At 38.5% G+C, this 18,396-nt stretch overlaps 1 protein-coding gene across 1 annotated transcript; it reads left to right on the top strand.

Annotated features, from left to right (window-relative positions):
* Positions 1-1,999: 1,999 nt before the first annotated feature.
* On the top strand, positions 2,000-6,252 carry LOC124269174. The gene is made up of 3 exons (XM_046704185.1): positions 2,000-2,294; positions 5,217-5,321; positions 5,617-6,252. The coding sequence occupies exons 1-3, from the start codon at positions 2,106-2,108 to the stop codon at positions 6,136-6,138; spliced, it is 816 nt and encodes a 271-aa protein (XP_046560141.1). The 5' UTR covers positions 2,000-2,105; the 3' UTR covers positions 6,139-6,252.
* Positions 6,253-18,396: the final 12,144 nt, after the last annotated feature.

Below are 18,396 nucleotides of genomic sequence, written 5' to 3'. Positions count from 1 at the left end.
GTCTCACAACATCGTCCATCCAACCTTGTGTAAATTTAATCGACTGATGAGTTATGCTACTTCTATGGTTTTAAGAAATCTTGCCTTGTTTATCTTCTATCCTAACAGACGTCGTCGATAGAGCTTGACGGCTGCCAATGTATAACGTTGTACCATGTGCCGAAAGAAATAAAGAAAGAAAGATAGATGCACGAAAGAGACATCATACAGAGGCTGAACATTCACCTGATACCCCGGTTAAGAAGCAGAAAAATGAGATTTGTGAAAAAGCGTTACCGATTGCAAGTGATTCGAACATAAACAATGACTCGCTCGCCATTTGCACGAAAACGGTGTCCGATGTTTTGACGGCGATCGAGAAGCAAACACATTATTTTGAAAAGAGATTCGATGCTATTGAATGTAAATTGCTTGGAAAAATGCAATCGATGTCAGAAATTGGCATTGAAAAGGTGAGAAGTGAATTGCACTCTGGTTTGAACAGTGTGAATGCTGAAATGCGTGAGCTTCGTGACGATCATGCACGTGTGATTCAGAACGTTCATCGCGGACGTATTCGCAAGTTGCAAGTTCTGCGCCGGACACGAAACATCTGTTACAACATCATTTAAAGTAAGTCCATATCAAATTATCGAAACATGGTGTCTAATTGCATTGAATTAACATGATTCTGGTAGTGAAATAAAAAAATACTGCCAGAAATTTCTGCAGGAAAACAATTCTGCCGGAAATTTCTGCGGAAATGCATTTTCAGAGCCAATTTGTGAGCTGATGAACACGTGAGCGCCTGGCACATGAACTTTTTGGGTTCATCTCCTCGAGATCTTTCCAATGATATAAAATAGGTCTCTGTAGCTCGCTTCATCCTGTGTGTCAAGTTAGGACTCGCTGGCCATTCCTAAGTTGTCCCACCCTGCCTAATATGTATCACATGTGCTTCGTTGTGGGGCAGGACTGAAGTCCTAAAAACTCTCAGGAGTCAAGCTGCCAAACACGGTCAACCCATCCAAGGACTCTCCGAGTTTTGACGTTTTCACGTGTTGATTTCATGCCAATCATTGTTTCAGACTATCGACTTGATCAAGAGACACACTTTACAGAACTGTTAAAACTCTACCAGCTGAAAATGGAAGGTATGTCTAATATTTAAGGAATTGGCCTTACAGTAGGCAGTGTAAGTTTATTAAACAAAGGTCATTTCAACGCCAGATACTCATAACACTGGGTACTCAGTGCTGTGAAGAGCAGCAACACAAACCTCCACTTATAATGTAATCATACAAAGTACACGTTGCTTTGACCATAACATGGAAGCGCAAATGGTTATTAATAAGGAGATGTATACTAAAAGACAACATCATTTGAAACCCGGTTAAAGTACCCAACAGTCATTCTTTGCCATAACCTAGGGAACAAACACAGATCGAATCTTTGGGTTCGTGGGTTCATTGCTCCTCAAGGTTGAAATATTTCCGACTTTTAATGTTAATGTTAATAATACACATTTAAAAAATATACTTTGTTCTTAAATGTTCGTTTTACATTCGCAGCATCATTAGGCATTGGCTCTAAGGACTTCAATACTCTCCGCCAGATGAATGTTCGGAAAGCTTGCCACCAAGTAATTTTGCCCATTCACAGCTTATCAAATCAATTTAACAGGCATAATTATATTATATACCCAAATGCAGAATTTCATTCACGCCTTTCAAAACATTTCACAAACGCATTCTGAACGTCATAATTTTCAACGGAATTATTACCAAACCAAACTGACAACTGAACATTTCTCAGTATTATTTCAATGTAAGGCTAAACACAAATGATAATGAGTGAGTGAGTGAGATGAACGTTCATTGAATGACCATTGTCGAGGAAAGCCCAAACTGACGTTAGACGTTGAGTTGGCTCCTGTATGTTCACTATGAAATAAAACGACCAAGAATAATCATGTAACGTTCATCTTTATCTCTTTTCTGATTGTCTTAGAAAAACTATGTGTTGATCCGAAATGCAAACACACCGAGCCACAAAGTCTCTCAGCCAGACTTCACAGCGTCGTGGATTTGGCGAGTTCTGCGGCCGTGACGACTTTGAACAGAATCATGCAATTAAAAGAGATGCAAGTGAAGCCTACAGGAAAACAGATGCTCTTCATCACTGGAGCATCGGCAAACCACTATCTTGAGTCACAAGCAATGCTGAAGAACTTTCATGAAGTGGTCCTTCCAAACATGAAGAATTATTCGCTCATCTATTATGATCTTGGACTTACGCTCGAACAACGTGCACAGGTATTTCGATCGTAACATGTTGTTCGACTTTCTTGAAATAATATAGAACTAATTTTATATACATTTCTCACATTGCTTTCTTTCACGTGAAGTCTTTGTTTTTGAGTCGACGAAAAGTGGGGGGTCTGATCATTTACCTCTGTAATTCATGCCCTCAATATATTGGGAAGACACATACAGAGGCTTTTATTGTTTGAAGTACTAATTTTTGTCCTGCTTGATTTTGTCCATCATTAGGGACAACTGAACAAATGACAGACCCTTTTAAGATAAACGTTTTACAGAACGTCTGTAATCTAACGAATGAGAAAATACGGACAAATATCGGCATGGGCTCGCTAAGAAACTTTTATATCTTCCCCGTGTTTGCTTGGCCGCAGCTATAGATTTTTTGCAGAATAAACCTGCAGTCGCTCAATACGGAGGCCTATTGGTACTGGTTGAGTTGTACAGATAAGGGCATTCATTGAAGCTTTGTTGTCGTGCACCAGTATATACACTAGTATGCATGTCATCTTCTATTTTTGCCCAGCTTGATTTTTCCATCAATAGCCACAATTGTTTCAAAGGTTCATCCACAAAGGATATTTCTATCATGTTAGTCCTCGTTTAATGGTTGGGGTTTTCAAAAGAAAATGAACCGATTGATACATTTTGACATTGCTAGATACTTAATTTTCAAGATGGTTAGTGGTGGAAGATAGATGAAGTAGAGTACAATTATTGCCCCTCCGAAATTAAATATAAGCATTATTCAAAGTATTTTATTCGTACCACAATTGTAGTATAATTGTGAATTTAAATTGCTGGTTAAAATGTCTTACAAGCGCCAATAGCTAAAAGTATCGTAGAAACTGAAGGATTGACTGGGCTTCACACACTGTGCCCATGTGGGGAATCGAACCTGGTGTAGCAGCCCAGAATACCCACCCACCCCCACCCCCAACCAGATTATACCCCGGGTGAACTACAGGTTAGCCCAGTTTATATCCCGGGGTATATTCTGGACCAGGCCAAATTATACCCCACCAGCCCAGACTATACCCCTACAAAATTATGTTGACAATTCACTCAATACGAGTGTGTGAGTGTGTGACGCCGGGCAATAGTCTCGGTGTCATCTAAAGGCATTTGATTTACTATATCGCATTCAAACTTCAACATGGATGACAACCTCTATACCCAGATCTTGTACTTCTACACCAGCTCTGATAAGACGTATCCTCAGCACATCTATGACCTGGATCCTGACAGGCGTCTGAATGCGAAGTCTCAATTTGGGCAAACTGCATGGCCATTTCTTTTAGAAAACGGAACTCTGTCTTTGGGAAGTGCACACCAAAAGCCGCCTACCCACCATCCTGAATGCATGCCATGACATCCCAGCTACAGGCAGAGATAAAACCTTCGGCAAAATATCCTTGCGTTATTATTGGAAAGGTATGAAGAACGACGTGCAAGAATATGTCAAGACGTGTCCGAAGTGCTTTGTCATCAATCCGAAAGTCAACACAGAAGCACCACCACTCCACTCCATTCCTGAGCCTGCTAAAATCTGGAGCCTCGTTGGAATTGATATCATCGACCCTCTATAAGAGACAACAGGCGGCAACAAGTATATCGTTGCGGTAAAAGCGCGAAGTCGGTTGCTCTGTTTCTTTTCCATGTCATCTGTCGACTGGGCTGCAGGGACACATTGATCAAGGACGTGAATTTCTTAATCACTTATTTTCTGTAGTGGTATAACCTTGGCTGGGGGGTATACTATGGCCTAGTCCAGAATATACCCCGGGGTATAAACTAGACTAGCCCAGATTATACCTGGGGTATAATTTGGGCTAGCCCAGTTTAACCCCGGGTAAAGTCTGGTACAGGGGTATACTCTGGCCTGTTACCGGGCCTTCGGCGTGATGAGCGAACGCTTAAGCTTTAACCACTAGGTTACCCCACCGCTCCTTATCCGTGCAGGAAGCAAAGTATTGTACGTTACCGTCAGGAGATTTACCTTTATGTTGCTAGCGATCTGTATCCCGTTTAGATATTGTATTGTTAAGTATCGTGAGATATACTGTAGTTTCTTTCCTTTGATAATTTATTTTATATCAACTTCATGTATGTATTATCCATGTGTTACTTTTCGAGTTATGATATGGCTGAAATACTGTCAATATGACTTTCAATTTTAACTTTAATTTTAAATATTCAGCCTATTGTAAAACCAATACTCTCTTTAAACAAATATACAGAAGTGCGGTTTTCTTTTGTCAAATTAAACTTGCTTCAACACTGGAAAAGCATTGTATCATGTGTAATCTCGGCGTCACGCAGAAATGTTTTATTGATCTAAACATATACCTATACCTAGTCCTTATACATGCAGATGAAGTGAATTTTGCACTGGCATAATTTAACGTAATGGTTTTACACACATAGCAGGTTGAGTGTACATAATTGTATCACATAAACAATGTAATATAAGTTGAGTGTATATAATTGGGTGTTGGGAAACAGTTTGTTTTCACGGGTAATCAATCGTTTATGACAGCTGCCAAAAGCGTTTGACAGCGTCTTAGTTCTTCTCAGTCTTGCGAACTAATCGTACAACTATAAGGAAAACGCTGCTGATCAATTATGAACTCTGTTGACGTTTACTGAATATATTAATGTACTGTTGCTCTGATATGTCCATGAAATCATTACTATGAATTAATATACATTACTGGACAGTGAGGATTGTGAGTAAATGTTTATCTTCAGTTGCATAACCATGTGCTATTCTACATTGTTTAGCCTAATTCATATATGGTCGTGCCCCAGGCATTAATTTCTTGAAGCAATTTAGACTATTGTAGCAAACTGGAATTAATAATGTGATGGAAATGTATCAGTTACAAAGTCTTTGAAAATTGTCATTGTTTACAGGTGCAGAAGCACTGCAAATGTGAGGTGAGGGTGTTCCCTGTTACAAAACTAGAAGACTGGATGAAGAAGCTGAAATGTTATGCTTGGAAACCGCTGATAGTACAGGTAGTTTAAACGTTTAATGATATCATATGGATCTGGACAATATGGATTCAGTTATATCCCACGGCTCACAAAGAGGTACAACCTCCTATGCCATTTACACAAACGGTGCTAGGTATACGAATACATGCACAGTCATCAGTGGAACCAAGATGAAGGGATTGGGATTAAGGGATGAGTATTGGAAAATCTACTAAAAAAGTCTATGTTATCAACATCAACATTACTGCCCGACCATTGAACAGTTATGCCTGAATATTCCCCAAACCACCGTTAAATATGCATCGTTAACTTTCAGGCTAATATTAGGTCTGCTGACATGCTGGTTTGGTTGGACGCTTCTTCGAGACTTACAATGAAGGGATTGAAGGAAACACTGGAGGATGTCAAATCTCAGGGAATGGTTTTACGACCTGGTGGAAAAGTAGCAATGTCTCAACACATAGACAAGCAAATGATGCAATACTTTAATTCCACAGCTTGTGCTTATTCCCCCTACAGAATGACAAGTGGTTCTTTTGTTTTCCTCCATAATGAACAGTTTGTAAGAGATGCAATAGTCACACCATGGGCTATGTGTGCTGTAACCCAAAATTGTATCTGCCCTCAACATGCTGTGTTATATTGCAATCCAAATATTCATAGGAATGGAAAATGTCATAGATATGATCAAGCTGGATTAACTATGATTGTTACGAAATTGTTTGGCCAATATATTGAAAGTTTCCGACTCAATAAACTTTCATACAAGGTCAAAAGGGGAGACAAATATAAATATTTTGATTACTTAGAGTCACAGGAAAAGCTAGGTGTTAATTGAGAGTTACAATAAATGATTTAATTCACAGTGCATGTAATATTTTTAAAACAATCATTTGAGGATATGTAACCTTCAAAATATGTACAATTAGAGTGACATTTAAAGGTCACATGCAACGTAAAACACAACTTTGCAGATTCTGATACCTTTCGGTATGGACTTACCGAAACAAATCATCAAAAATGCAAATTCAACTTATAAAGTTGAAAAATAATGCGATGAAAAAAAACCGCGCGAAATCGCAGTTCAAACGATTCACTAATTTTTCTCCAGCGTTTGGGGGGGGAATTCAAGTGGTTCCAACAGCTGGGCTGCGCTCATAGCACGTGCGCAGTGAAAAAGGTTCGCGCAACTTGGAAGCAGGTTGTCAGGTGAATACTCGGTGAAGGCTTTGGTGTGAGCTATTTTTCTAATGTTTTGTTGATATCTCACAGGCATGAGCTTTTTATTGTTATGACAGTAAATTAACTGTTTATATAATTTCATTTGTCTATTTCACCACACGTTCTCCTAACCGAGTCACTTTCTCAGTTCGATACTTAAAATCAATGTCATTAATTTGTGTTGACAGAATTTCTAACTGTGATATACATATGTCGTTGTCACAGAAAAAACTCAATGGCTTGTTTTATTAACACCTGTGTGTCTGCCTGCCTGCCTGTCTGCTAATGACAATATTCAATACACAACTTCGATCACTGACCACATGCAATTTGAACTTAACACCATTCAGGCTATACACCATGAACAAAATGCATTGATTTATGGCCCGAGTTCGGTCTCTGTCACATTATGTAATTACACAGACAGGCAGGTGTGATACTTTGACACATGACATGTTATGATGTATGCTGATTGCAAAATGTTATACACAAAAAATGAGCATGTATTTACAAAGCTCAACATCTCTATATATACACCCACAATGAGCCGTGAGGGCATCTGCAAATGAACCAGCCGTTACACTTGAGTGCACACCGACCCGCTCTGACTGGGTTCGGTATCCCAGCTGCTTCCTTTTGAGGGAAGTAAACCCAAGTACCCAATATTGCACTTTTGATTTGCGATTGTAGGCTTATAATTTTGTTTATATGTTTTTTCATAACCAGCAATGTATATTATATGTCATGAATAAGTGATAATTGTTTTTTAATTATGTCTGATTTTTGGGTTGCATGTGACCTTTAAGTAGACATATAGAAGGGTCTTACCTGGGATGTGTCCTGGCTTTAAAACCAACAATATGTCCTTTTTTTATTCTCCCTACAGAATGACAAGTGCGAATTTTGTTTTCCTCCACAATGAACAGTTTGTCAGGGATGCAGTTGTCACACCATGGGCCATATGTGCAGTAACTCGGAATTGTATCTGCCCTAAACATTCTGAGTTACACCGCGATCAAAGTATTCGTAAATATGGAAAATGCCATAGATATGATCAAGCTGGATTAAGAATGATTTTTGCGAAATTGTTTGGCCAATATATTAAAGGTTTCCGACTCAATAAACTTTCATTCGAGGTCAAAAAGGGAGACAAATATAGATATTTTGATTACTTAGAGTCACAGGTCAGCTAGGTGTTAACTGGGAGTTAAAATGAAAATAATACACAGGCTATGTATGAATTTCAAATCAATCCTTTGAAGATATGTAACCTTCAAAGACATTTAACATTCCAAATATATACATTTAAAGTAACATTTAAGTACACAATAAAGAAGCGCCTGTGTCCTGCTTTTGAAACCAAAAATATATCTTTTGGTGGTGGTTGTGTGGTGAACGGCGAGTGCTGCTGGCGATTATATGCATTTTCAGAGACGAATGAAACTTCACAAAAATAAGGTGGCATAAATAACATTCTGTGAAAGAGTAGTCACACGATACCGTCTCACGGGGACAATACCTTTACAGTACTTCAACCCTCGTCGAGGACACAGCCACAAATAAAAGTTAATTGCTATACACTACCAATATAGAAAATAAGTGTAAAATCAAAATGTATCAACAAGTTCAATCTCCCTACAAAACATTGAGAGTTAAATGAGAACTATTAGTAATGAAATATAATTCACAGATACTTCCTTGATTGATCTTTTCATCACAAAGGATACAGAATGGACAATCATCACAGTACAAGCTCATCAGTGTATCAGTAACTGTTGTGGTCAATCGCCTTAGAATGACGTCTTCAAATCTTGACTGACAGGCAAAGTAGGTCAAACAAGTAATGAATTAACACTCGACCCCCATTTGATGCTGGAAGGAACTGGATCTGAATATTTACGTTTACCATTTTGACACGTTAACTGAAGGTGTCAGTCTTTTCTATACCCTGTTCATTGTTATTAAACAAGTCGTCTACAAGCTCATCAGTGTATCAGTAACTGTTGTGGTCAATCGCCTTAGAATGACGTCTTAAAATCTTGACTGACAGGCAAAGTAGGTCAAACCAATAGCAGTTTGTATTGCATTTATTGATACCAACTTGGTCATCTTTGCATCAGATCACGGATGCAACTTCTAATAACAGGTTTATTATAACAGTAAGGTATCAGAAGTAGTGTCACAAACTTGTTGAGTGTGGCCTTAGCAGCAGATTTGGCCATTGTGTCAGGTAAATCCAACATGGCTGGGCAACCCACAAACGACAAAGTCGTATTGACCAGAAGCAAGATCATTATGCTTTTCCATAATTTCCATAAAGTCGATGTCCCAGGACAGGTTATTAAGAGCCTTAAGGCACAAAAGAGTCAGCAAATATTTTAAATTGTTTATGTTAAGAATGTTCATTGATATATTTTAAGTTGTTAAAATGGGTTTATCGGGTTTTCTGAATGACAGAGTCCTGAGCAGTGGATCCATATGTAAATGTAGATTTATAAGTGTCGTAAGTGTTCCTTAACTCAATATATTCTTGTTGATATTATATTTGATTTGTGTCAGAATGCTATAATTTAATTAGGTAAAATTCACCTTTGCCTGATCAATTGGGGAGAAAGGAAAATTATAGATTCGAGCTCATTGTTAGCAGCAGAAATGCATGGTTACATTTTTATACCTAGAGGCAGAATAATTGAGTGTACAATTCCTCATGAAAAGGATTACTTACACAGCTGTCTGTAAGGTTTGATTTATCAGATTATAGTTTTTTGATGTATTGTAAAGATGATTTGATACAGCGACGTTTTAAAGATGGCCTCGGCGTACAGAGTATCAACTAGTATCAACCATCGAAAGAAGAAACTATGCGTCTCCGCAATTGTCAAGGAAAAATTTATTTCGTTGAAAGGCATTATAGAAGTTGGAAAGATGAAGGAAAACCAAGTTCTATGGATAGTCAACTTCTTCACTGCAATGGATGCGACGTTTTAGTGTAGATACTAACCCCGCTATCAAGCAAGTGATACAAAGAGTTGAACAAAGGAAAATATATACATAGCTGCATAGTAAGTATATACAATTGACAAGGTTGATGTACATTGGATGGCTAATTAGTTATTTGAGAAGAGGAGGTTGATGTACAGAGGTGACTGGTTGTGTACAGATTCAGATACATAAGCAAAGTGAGTTTATACATTGGATGAGGTAGATGTGACATTTATTCCTTCATCTAACGGCTTGCTACACATATGCACATACAAGCGAGTATTTGAAGCTTAGTGTGTGGTGAAACACTTTGCAGAGCACAATGAGAGTATTTTAACGACTTATGACAGCCGCAAACAGTTATAACACATGATCGGTGATTAAAAGCATAAATAAGAATATATTTTTTGTCGGTTTGGTGGTTGTTGTTTTCCAAAAACAAACGATTAAAGATATTGCAATTTTGTGCACATCACCATCAAGTTTCTTTTCATAAAACAAGATTATAATTGCGATTGCCCTGTCACTTTCCGAAGGCGATTAGGTGCCTGACTCTGAGAGCGTGGATTTGAATCCTGGATTGGACTAAACCCAACGAAACTACTACAATCTTGACTTTCCTAAGAAAGTGTAATCCCAAGTATAGAATGTGTTACGCTTCAACCAGAGTATTTCATTAAACCCATACGGATATTGCCTGGGTCGGACACGGTCACTTATTGCGAACGACAGGTAGCATGACAATCGTATAGTAACTGACAAACACACACAATATAATAATGATATTAATAATACAGTATATTTGTAGAGCGATAGACTCCAGGCACTAGTGCATGCTCAAAGCGCTACAACTTCTTTTACAAGCTTATTATTATTACCACGGATAATCAAAGCTGCCTGTGAGGCGCTAGAGGGTTATAGTCACATGACTTCTCACACCGGATTTAAAACAAAAACTCTGCTTTTTCTGGAGGTATCTCATGATGGTTCTGTCTCAGTCAGTGAATGAGTGAGTTTAGTTTTACGCCGCACTCAGCAATATTCCAGAGTCTCGTCACATCACAACCTTCTGTACACATCAGGGATTGTACCGTTACAAGAGACTTATGTTTAGAATTGCATGTGCACCAGGGTGGTATTCATAAAAGAACTTAAGTCTGAAAGTCTTCACTTTTTCTGTCTTAAGTTTTGAGATTTTACTGAAGTCATATTCATAATGCAGCTTAGGCTTAAGTTTTGACTATTTCTGACTTAAATCTTAAGACTGGGCAGGGGTAGGCTTAACTAGAAGGTGTTTGACTTAAGTAAGTAAACAACATGGCTGCCGTAGCGATGAGGCGTCGTTCATTTCACCAAAATGGCAAAGGCTCGTTGAATACAGCGATGAAGAATTAATTCTGCGATACCGTGTAGATGGGCATGGCATTAGATTCGTCGCCAATCTAATAGCGCCAGACGTAGAGCCCACAACCACCCGTAAAACGACCTGAATGCCACACAAAAGACGCTCATCACATTGAGGTACTTTGCCACCAGAAAATTTGAGTTGTGCAATGCGAACGATCAAGCTGTCAGCCAGCCCACCATTTCCAGAGCTGTGAATGACTGCCTACGAAGTTTGTCATCTGACAGGATTTTCAAACAATTCGTTCGCTTCCCCCAGCAACTTCGTGACATCAGGCATCACCAGTCCAACTTTAATCAGCTTTCAAACTTTCCCGGAGTTGTAGGGGTGATCGACGGAACGCACGTTCAGATTCAAGCCCCAACAGAAAACGAAAATGAGTTTTTAAACCGGCATCACTACCACAGAATCAATACACAGATCGCTTTCGACAGCGAAGACAGGGTAATTGACGTTGTCGCTCGGTGGCCACGATGCACGCATATTGACCAACAGTGGTCTCTACCAGTTGTTCGACCGGAATGTTGTCCCCATCGGATGTCACCTTCTTGGTGACAGTGGTTACCCCTGTAAGAAGTGGCTACTAACCCCATTCCTGAGACCATTAGCTGGACCACAAACAAACTACAACAGGCATGTAAATTTCCGTGTAAAGTTGTAGTTTCTTTATGAATACCGCCCCAGAGCTCTATCAGAAAATATTGCAACAAACCCTACAGAGAAGAGGTACGCAACATCATGGATGATATAATTGTGCACGCCTCAAGTGTTGAAGAACATGATAAAAGGGTGGCTCATGTTCTGCAAGTTCTCAAAGACATGGGACTTTGAATCCAGAAAAGTGCCAGTACAGGAAAAAAAACTTTCTTGGACATGTGTTGTCAGAAAAAGGATTAAGTCCTGCTGAAGCCAAAGTTGCAGCTGTTAAAGAAGCAAGAGCACCTACTACAGCCCAAGAAGTAAGAAGTTTTCTTGGCCTTGTGAATTTCAGTGGGAGATTCATTGAAAACATGGCTGCACTTTCCGAACCACTGCGGAAACTGAAACGAAAGAATAATGTTTTCGTACGGGGAAGTGAACAGAAAACAGCATTTGATACACTCAAGGAACGGTTAACAAGCGCAAGTGTATTTGCGTACTTTGACAAGGATGCACCGACTCAGGTAATCACAGATTTTAGTCCGGTCGGGCTAGGTGCGGTTCTTGTGCAACAGCAAAACGGTGTTCATCGTATGATATGCTATGCAAGCAAAAGTTTGACTGATGTGGAAAAACGCTATTCGCAGACTAAGAAAGAAGCTTTAGCCTCGGCATGGGCATGTGGACGATTCCATTCTTACCTGTATGGAGCCCATTTTGAAATTCTAACGGATCACAAACCACTGCAGTTCATACATGCTATCCGTTCAAGACCAGGTCCTAGAATTGAACGCTGGGATTTGCGGATGCAATCCTATGATTACAGTGTTAAGTACATTACAGGAGAGAACAATATTGCTGACTGTCTTTCAAGACTACTAAGGTCAAACCAACAAACCGAGGTGACAAGTGAATCAAGCGAAGCTGACGAGTACTCAGTATGTTAGATTCGTCGCATCGGAATCAACGCCAGGAGCCTTGACAACTAGTGATGTTGAAAAAGCGTCAGAATTGAACACTGAACTGAAAGAAATGAAGGAGTGCTTATTGTCAGGCAGATGGCATGTGGTGAATATTGTGAAGTATGTTCCTGTGAGACAGGAACTCTCAGCAACTGGAAAATAATTCTCTTCGGAGAACTAGATTAGTCATTCCTATGTGCCTCAGACAAAAAGTGTTGTGTTCGGCTCATGAAGGCCACCCAGAAGTGGTAAAAATGAAACAGAGACTGAGAACAAAAGTATGGTGGCCAGGAATTGATGCACATGCTGAAGCACACTGCAAGTCATGTCATGGATGTCAAGTTGTGCCGAGTCCAAATCCCCACACACACACACATACATACACACATCAATGTTTCGTACAACTTTACCGTCACTACCGTGGCAACATTTAGCAGCTCCTCGGACCGTTGCCCTCAGGAGATAATATTCTGGTGCACGTGGACTACTTCAGTAGGTTTTTTGAAGTTAACATTCTAAAGAAAACGTCATCTGATGCAATCATTGACCGTTTGAAAAAGGCTTTTCTTACACATGGTTTGCCATATACACTGAAAACAGACAATGGTCCACAGTTCATCAGTGAAAGTTTTGGAGACTTTATGAAACAAGAAGGAATAATCCATAACACATCCACACCGTATTGACCATAGGCAAATCGAGAGGTCGAGAGACAGAACAAGTCACTGCTGCAACATTTCCTCATGATGTTCAGAAGTACGCCGCATACATATTCAGGGATATCTCCGGCTGAGATGCTTTTTGGTAGAAAAATTTGAACAGAATTGCCAGAACTAATTGACTTTGGACTTGATGATGATGTCAGGGACTTCGACTCTGTACAAAAGATGAAAGGGAAAGATTATGCTGATATGAAGCGATGTGCTCAACATACTCCAATCCAGGCAGGGGATAAAGTGTTCGTTAGACAACAACGTGAGAACAAATTAAGCAGTAATTTCTATCCCCAACCTTGTACAGTAGTGAATAGGCATGGGAATGCAGTTGATCTGGAATCTAGTACAGGTGGCATGTATAGACGACATGTAACTCATGTTAAAAAATATGTGTCACAACCTGATGTTAATGTGAAGAACACTAACTGTCAAGTTTCCAGTCAGCATCGCGAGTTGTCTGAGACATCACCAGATGTACGAAATGCAAGTGTTTCTGAGAGATCTAAAGTGATAGACATTGACAGTACACCAAGTGCAGCAAAACAGGAATCACCTTAGAGACCTATAAGGATAAGGGAGACTCCAAAAAGATTTGGGAACTATGTACTGGGTTATATAAACGCATAAGTGACAATTCAAGTGTTTCAAGGGACAATTCAAACAAGTAATGGAAGGGAAAGCTTAAATGTTTGAGGAAACATTTATTGTCAGAAGGGGTAATTGTTTTATGTAGACCTACAGAAACCGTGGAGTTTGATTTCTTAAATTATTACTTGACATCAAATATTTGGTAACGAAATTTCCAGATAAAACTATGAAGTATAGGTTTTATTAGGTTTCAAATTCAAGTTATAATTTCTATGATTTTTTTTTTCAGTCAAGTGGTATTGAAATAATGAAGGTTGTAAATTTAATTTGGCATTATTAACATCTGAATGTGAATCTTTAAGTCCACCGAAAAGAATGTGTTTATTTACGTATTATGATAGTAATCGTTCACTTTTTTAGAAAAAAGGAGGGATGTAGTGTTTCTGGTTATTGTCCGGTGTGGCCCGATTTATGTTGTTTGTTTTAAACATATTTTATTCATTCAAGAAAAGGATTGGGCACAAGTTATCCAACTTAGAAAAACCCTCTCCAGATAATTACACAATTCATCTTACAACAAAGTACACAAGTGACAGACATAGGCTAGGATATGTACAACAGATGTTAACTGAGAAAGCGTTTTGTTTGAGAGATATAGATATGTACATATTTGAAAACATTCTGGTTGTCAGTGATTGAGAGACCTGCATTGCCTTGTAAGATAAGATTAATATCAATCAGTGTTCTATTTTTGACAATATGTTCTAAAGATTTTAACAGTTTATGTCTTTGAATAGTATACAAAGGACATTCAAGGAAGTAATGAAAAACATTCTCACATCTATGGCCACATTGACATGATGCGTCATTTTTTACATTTATTCCATTTCAATCTCAAATGTTATCGTCACGATATGGCTGAAATATTGCCGATGTGACGTTAAATAATAACTCACTCACTCACTTTTACATTTATTCTATATAAATCATAATTAAGTGTACTCGTCATATATCTTAATCTAGTGTGCATAACATTGAACTTCCTTATTCCATATGAATAATATATAGGTGCACATTTTTCCTTCACGTGGATATAAGATTTAAACGTGGCAACAGAGTCGCAATTCTAATAGCTAAGGGAATATTATTCCACACTTTAACTGTTGATGGAATAAAAGATGACGTTGAGTACCTCAGTCTTGTAAATGGTTGACTAAAGTTATTTGAGTTTCTTAACTCATAACTTGTCTGGTTGCTAACTACAGGTGGGAGTAAATCTTGAAGAAAAACTGGTGTCAGGCATTTTTCAATTTTATAAACTAATGTTAATTTGCGTCTTCTCCTTCTCTCAGAAAGTAAATCCCATCCCGTTTCGTAATACAATGAACTGGAAGATGCATATCTTGGAAGACCAGTAACTATGCGCCCTGCTTCAAGTTGAAGTTTTTCTAATCTATTAGCTTGTTCAATTAAACATCCATCCCATACCTCTCATGCGTACTCAAAGTGTGGCCTTATGAATACAGTATATATTTTCGCTAGTGTTGTTCTATTTAATAAGAACTTTAATTTCCGAAATGCTCCAATCATTTTAGATGTCTTTTTGATAATGTTTTCAATATGATGATGCCAGCTCCCGTTAGACGTGAAGATTAAACCCAGATGTTTATGAAAATCGACTGTTTTTATATTGCAGTTATCAAACTTCAAATTAATGTCTTTTTTGCCATCTTTCAAAGTAAATAATATAGCTTCAGTTTTTTCCGGATTGTAGGAAATTAACCAGACCTTTGCCCAATCGTTTAATATTTCTAGATTTTCATTCATGGCTCTTTCCATCACTTGTTTGTCCTTTGATAAAGTTCCCAGTGAAGTATCGTCAGCGAAAAGCCGAGTTATGCAATGTAGCTTATCAGCTATCTCATTTACATACACAATAAAAAGAAATGGGCCTAAAACTGATCCCTGGGGAACTCCTGCTTTCAACACCATAGGCTTGGATAGCGACCCATTAACAAAGACTGATTGATTGCGATCAGTTACATAACTATTAAACCAATCAAGGAGTTTTCCACTGACTCCATACATCTCTAATTTAAGCATAAGCCCTCTGTGCCAAACTCTATCAAAGGCCTTTGATACATCGCAAAAGACCATACAATAGTATTCTTTGTTATCGAGTGATGTACAAATTTGATTATAAATTTCTACAAGTTGATGTACCGTAGAATGACCTGTCCGGAAGCCACACTGATATTTGTATAACAAATCGTTTGACACAAAGAAATTATAAACATGCTTAAACACAACTCTTCAAACAACTTCCCAACGCAACTAATAAGTGAAATTTGGCGATAGTTTGATACAACCGAATGGTCACCTTTCTTGAATAAAGGCATAACATTTGCATACTTCCATTGGCTAGGATACACACACAAATTTAGTGACATATTAAATAATATGCACTGGACTGGACTGATGGAATTAACAGTTTTTCTGAGTAATTGGTGACTAATCAGGTCTGGCCCAGCAGCTTTCTTAAGAGTAAGACATTTAATGATATCTGCAACCTCATTAACCTTGATTGTAATGTTTTCCAATACCGCATCGGTACGTTTGTCAAAATGTGGTAAACAAGTGGTATCTGCACCATTTAAATTAGATATAGACTCAAAATATTCATTTAACATATTAGCTTTATCAAAATCTGAAAAAGCTGATGGACAACCTTCATCTACATTTCTTTTCAAAGCGGGAATGAAGGAAGCAGAACCTGACGTCTTGATCAAACTGCGTAACATTTTCCAATATGATGATTTATTTTCACCATAAAGTTCGAATACAAATTCGTCAAGATTTGAATAAAAATGTTCTTTAGCATAGCATTTCATATTATTAACTTTATAACGCTGTTTTTTGTATTTCATAACATCAGTTTCCTTCCGTGTTCTCCTAGCTTTTTTTCTCAGTCGATCCCGCTTCCTACTTTCACGTCGAATATTTGAGTCATACCATGGTTTGTCATTAGATCGTATCATCACAATTCTAGAAGGAATACATTGTTTGGTATAATCGTTAAAACGTTCATAAAATACACAGCAAGCATCTTCAACATTAGAACAGTAAGTAAATAGTGACATCCAATCCGTACTGCTAACAAGTGCATTCAGTTTTTCATAATCACCATTATTGTAACACCAAACTTTTCTGGGATATGCAACTTTAATTGATACATGTACATCAAGGCTGACAAACGTGCCTTTGTGATCACTTATACTTTTATCAAAAAATCAACAACACCACTTTCAACAACATCATCAACTTCGTCACTAACAACTATTGGATCTAAAAGAGTGATGGTTGTCTTAGTCACCCTTGTGGGTTCCGTTATAACATTACGTAAGTTTTTCTAAGTAAGATGTCTGTTAGGTTTAGATTGGATGTGGAAAGTAAGTTTTCATTCAAGTCACCGACAAGAGTAACTTTACTTGAAATATCTAAAGCACCTTCAATGCTATTGTCAAATTTGCTCCAAAAGTTGGCAGTATTATCTTTTCAGGCCTGTAAACTGTGCAAATGATTAATGGTTTTGTGGGAAGAAATATTTTAACCCATACAGATTCATCATACATATTTTCAAGATTTGAAAGTCTGTCAAAAGTTAAATGTCGAGATATATACATCATAACACCACCCCCAAAAAGCATTTCTATCTCTACGTATCGGGTCATGAAACTTTTCCCAGGCCACTGTTTCATTATCTATACTTGAGTCTAAATGAGTCTCCGTGAAACAAACAACATCGTATTCAGATAAAAATTCCGACAAATAAGATTGCTTTTTACGAATACTTCTAGCATTCAAGTGAAAAATAGACAGTAAGTTGTCTGTCTGAACAATAGGTCCTGGGTTAGACTCTACGTCACCAGCAAGCTGAAGTAACAATAGAAAAATCAGGATGATATTGACATTTGTAGCCTGTGATTGAAGTAGACATAAATACAAAAACACGCACGAAGCTTTCAATTCCAACAATAGTAAATTACACACAGTTTCTGCTTCAATGCATAGGAACCTGGCTAGTACATTTTTGTCAGCAAGTAAGCTACTGGTTTTCGAACATTTCTTATTGCTACTAGAACACGTGAAACAGTTGAATGACCCGATCGCCGCACGGTGTTGCATTATGTCATTACCCATACGGCTTGTTGATTTCATGTTGGTAGAGGCACCCGTGAAGGGCCACCTCCTCGTGGTGGTTGCTGGGTAACGCTAAGAGCCCTTCAACCCCCCGTTGTGGACCCGGGGGGATATTTGGTCCACCAACCCGTTTGCCGTGGGTTGCGCCCCTGTGTCGGTGGAGGACGGGAGGCTGGTGGTTGGGGGCACTGGTTCGCGGAACAATACTATTGTTCCTTTGCCCAACACACCACTTCGCCCCTTACTTCACCTAGACGGGTGGTTGAACTGGCCCGGTTCAACCAATCGGCTGGTCACGCCAAGCCCTGTGTGTACTACAATTGTGAATTGTTCCACAAAATTTTTGGATTTATATAATGATATTTTTAAGTCTTGGCCAATTT

This window comes from Haliotis rubra, unplaced genomic scaffold (genome assembly GCF_003918875.1).
Source record: "Haliotis rubra isolate DU_JTF1 unplaced genomic scaffold, ASM391887v1 Scf1426, whole genome shotgun sequence".
NCBI lineage: Eukaryota > Metazoa > Mollusca > Gastropoda > Lepetellida > Haliotidae > Haliotis > Haliotis rubra.
This window is presented reverse-complemented; position numbering and strand designations above follow the sequence as displayed.